General features: G+C 36.5%; 1 protein-coding gene across 1 annotated transcript; it reads right to left on the bottom strand.

Annotated features, from left to right (window-relative positions):
* Window positions 1-891: 891 nt before the first annotated feature.
* Window positions 892-1802, bottom strand: LOC143594576 (G-type lectin S-receptor-like serine/threonine-protein kinase At4g03230). Its single transcript, XM_077073847.1, has 4 exons — window positions 1615-1802; window positions 1386-1473; window positions 1010-1306; window positions 892-906 (listed from the first exon to the last, which is right to left on the bottom strand). Exons 1-4 carry the CDS (start codon window positions 1800-1802, stop codon window positions 892-894), a joined length of 588 nt encoding a protein of 195 aa, XP_076929962.1.
* Window positions 1803-1906: the final 104 nt, after the last annotated feature.

Below are 1906 nucleotides of genomic sequence, written 5' to 3'. Positions count from 1 at the left end.
AAGTGTAGATTGATAGCTCCTCCTCAAGCCACCGCGCCAATCACAATTAACTTGATTATCGATTTCTTGAACTTGGCTCTGATACCAATTCAAGTCCCAGATCGATAATCAACACACAAACTAAACGAATAACCCTCGTTTATATTAATCAGAAAATATAACTCTAAAAACTGATTACAAACTATCAAACCCTAACTCGGTTTGACTCTTGATGAACCCAAACTTGGTTACATCTTGTTCACCTTCTCTAATGCCTAACCATAACCCGGTTTATATAGACTAACCTAACTTGCTAGTCAAGACATTACCAAATATAATAAACCCTAATTGTAACCCCATAAACCCATTATATAATAATGAATCCCACGGGCCCAATAGGTCAAACCCGGTCACCTACACGTGACAGGCCTATTAAGTTGGAAATTACTTCCAACACATGAGGCTCTTAAGGTCCTAAAAGATGAGGCGTGAGGCGAAAGTGTTAGTCCCCCATGTCAAAACACCTTTCTCTGCGTATCAAGTATACAAGTGATATTACATAATTGATAGTTAGCGAGTCTAGTCTTTATTTCAAGAGTATCTGGTGACATAAAAACTTTGAGTTAGTTATCTCTAGAATAGGGTATTAAATAAAAGGGGGTGGGGTGGGATAAACATAACAAACGTAAAACAAACAAAAACCCCGATTACAGTTCCTTAATTAGTTTTGTAGTAATGACGGAATTTCTTAACTTTCGTAAGGAAAAATTGGATTGTCTTATAATATCTATGTTTCCAATCCTTGAGTTCAGTACTGTAAACCGAATTTAGATGGAAACTTCAATCTCCATGCTTAGTAAACTTCATAAAAAGGAGTTCATAAATATTGTGCTTATATTTTACAAGGAGAACTTACTTAACAACAAGCTAAAAAACCATTATTAAGGATAACAGAAAGAATATTGTTGCCAATATAAAAAATTATCAGAGAAACCGAGTTGAAACAAATGCCTAGTTAGCGCCCGACTACCTCTGTAACTGTCAACATGTTCTTTGTCTGCGAATCATGTTTAGACGAACTGGAAGAAGAGGAAATAGCCTGGTCTCTTCTTGGAATGAACGCCGGTTCTTTTGGATTTGGGAGGGTGGCCAGATCACCTCCAAGCATCATAATCGCAATTGTCATGGTAGGACGATCATCAGGGTCTCCTTGTACATTCCTGAGTCCGACACTTATACACTTCAATGCATCACTTAAATTGCAAGATTTCATTAGTATTTGATCTAGCAAATCAAATGGTCTGTCTTCTACCCATAAGCTCCAGGCCTAAGATATATAATTTAGAACTTTAACAAAAAGAAACTATGTAGCTAGTAACTACAAATTAGTTCTTAAGATAACTTACATGCCCTAAAAGACTCATATGCTTCTTGGATAGATAAAATCCGCTGTTTCTTTTTCCACTTACTATCTCAAGCAATACCACTCCAAAGCTAAAAACATCATATTTAATAGAGAACAGACCATCAAGTGCGTACTCAAGAGACATATAGCCACTTAGAAACAAAAAATATTGTTAGGGAACACATGATTGATTTTGCGCACTTTTTTAAGAAGAGGGAACACTAACGTACAAGGTTCCGACAACTCTGTTCGTGATTGCTTCCATGTCTTTTCCTTTAACTATCTTGGCCAAACCAAAATCTGAAATTTTTGGATTCATGTCCTCGTCTAGCAAAACATTGCTTGTCTTCAAATCCCTATGAATAATCCTCAACCGAGAATCATGATGAAGATAATTAAGTCCTCTAGCAATTCCCATAATGATATTGAATCTCATCGGCCAGTCCAGTGATGTACAAAGTGTCCGGTCTTGCAAAAGATAGGCATATAAATATTAATATGTACAACGTGCACAAGCAGATG

This window comes from Bidens hawaiensis, unplaced genomic scaffold (genome assembly GCF_021521415.1).
Source record: "Bidens hawaiensis isolate Kalapana, Puna unplaced genomic scaffold, B.hawaiensis_p1.1 tig00043874_1, whole genome shotgun sequence".
Classification (NCBI taxonomy): domain Eukaryota; kingdom Viridiplantae; phylum Streptophyta; class Magnoliopsida; order Asterales; family Asteraceae; genus Bidens; species Bidens hawaiensis.
The sequence above is the reverse complement of the archived record's forward strand: the minus strand, read 5'-3'. Positions and strand labels throughout refer to the sequence as shown.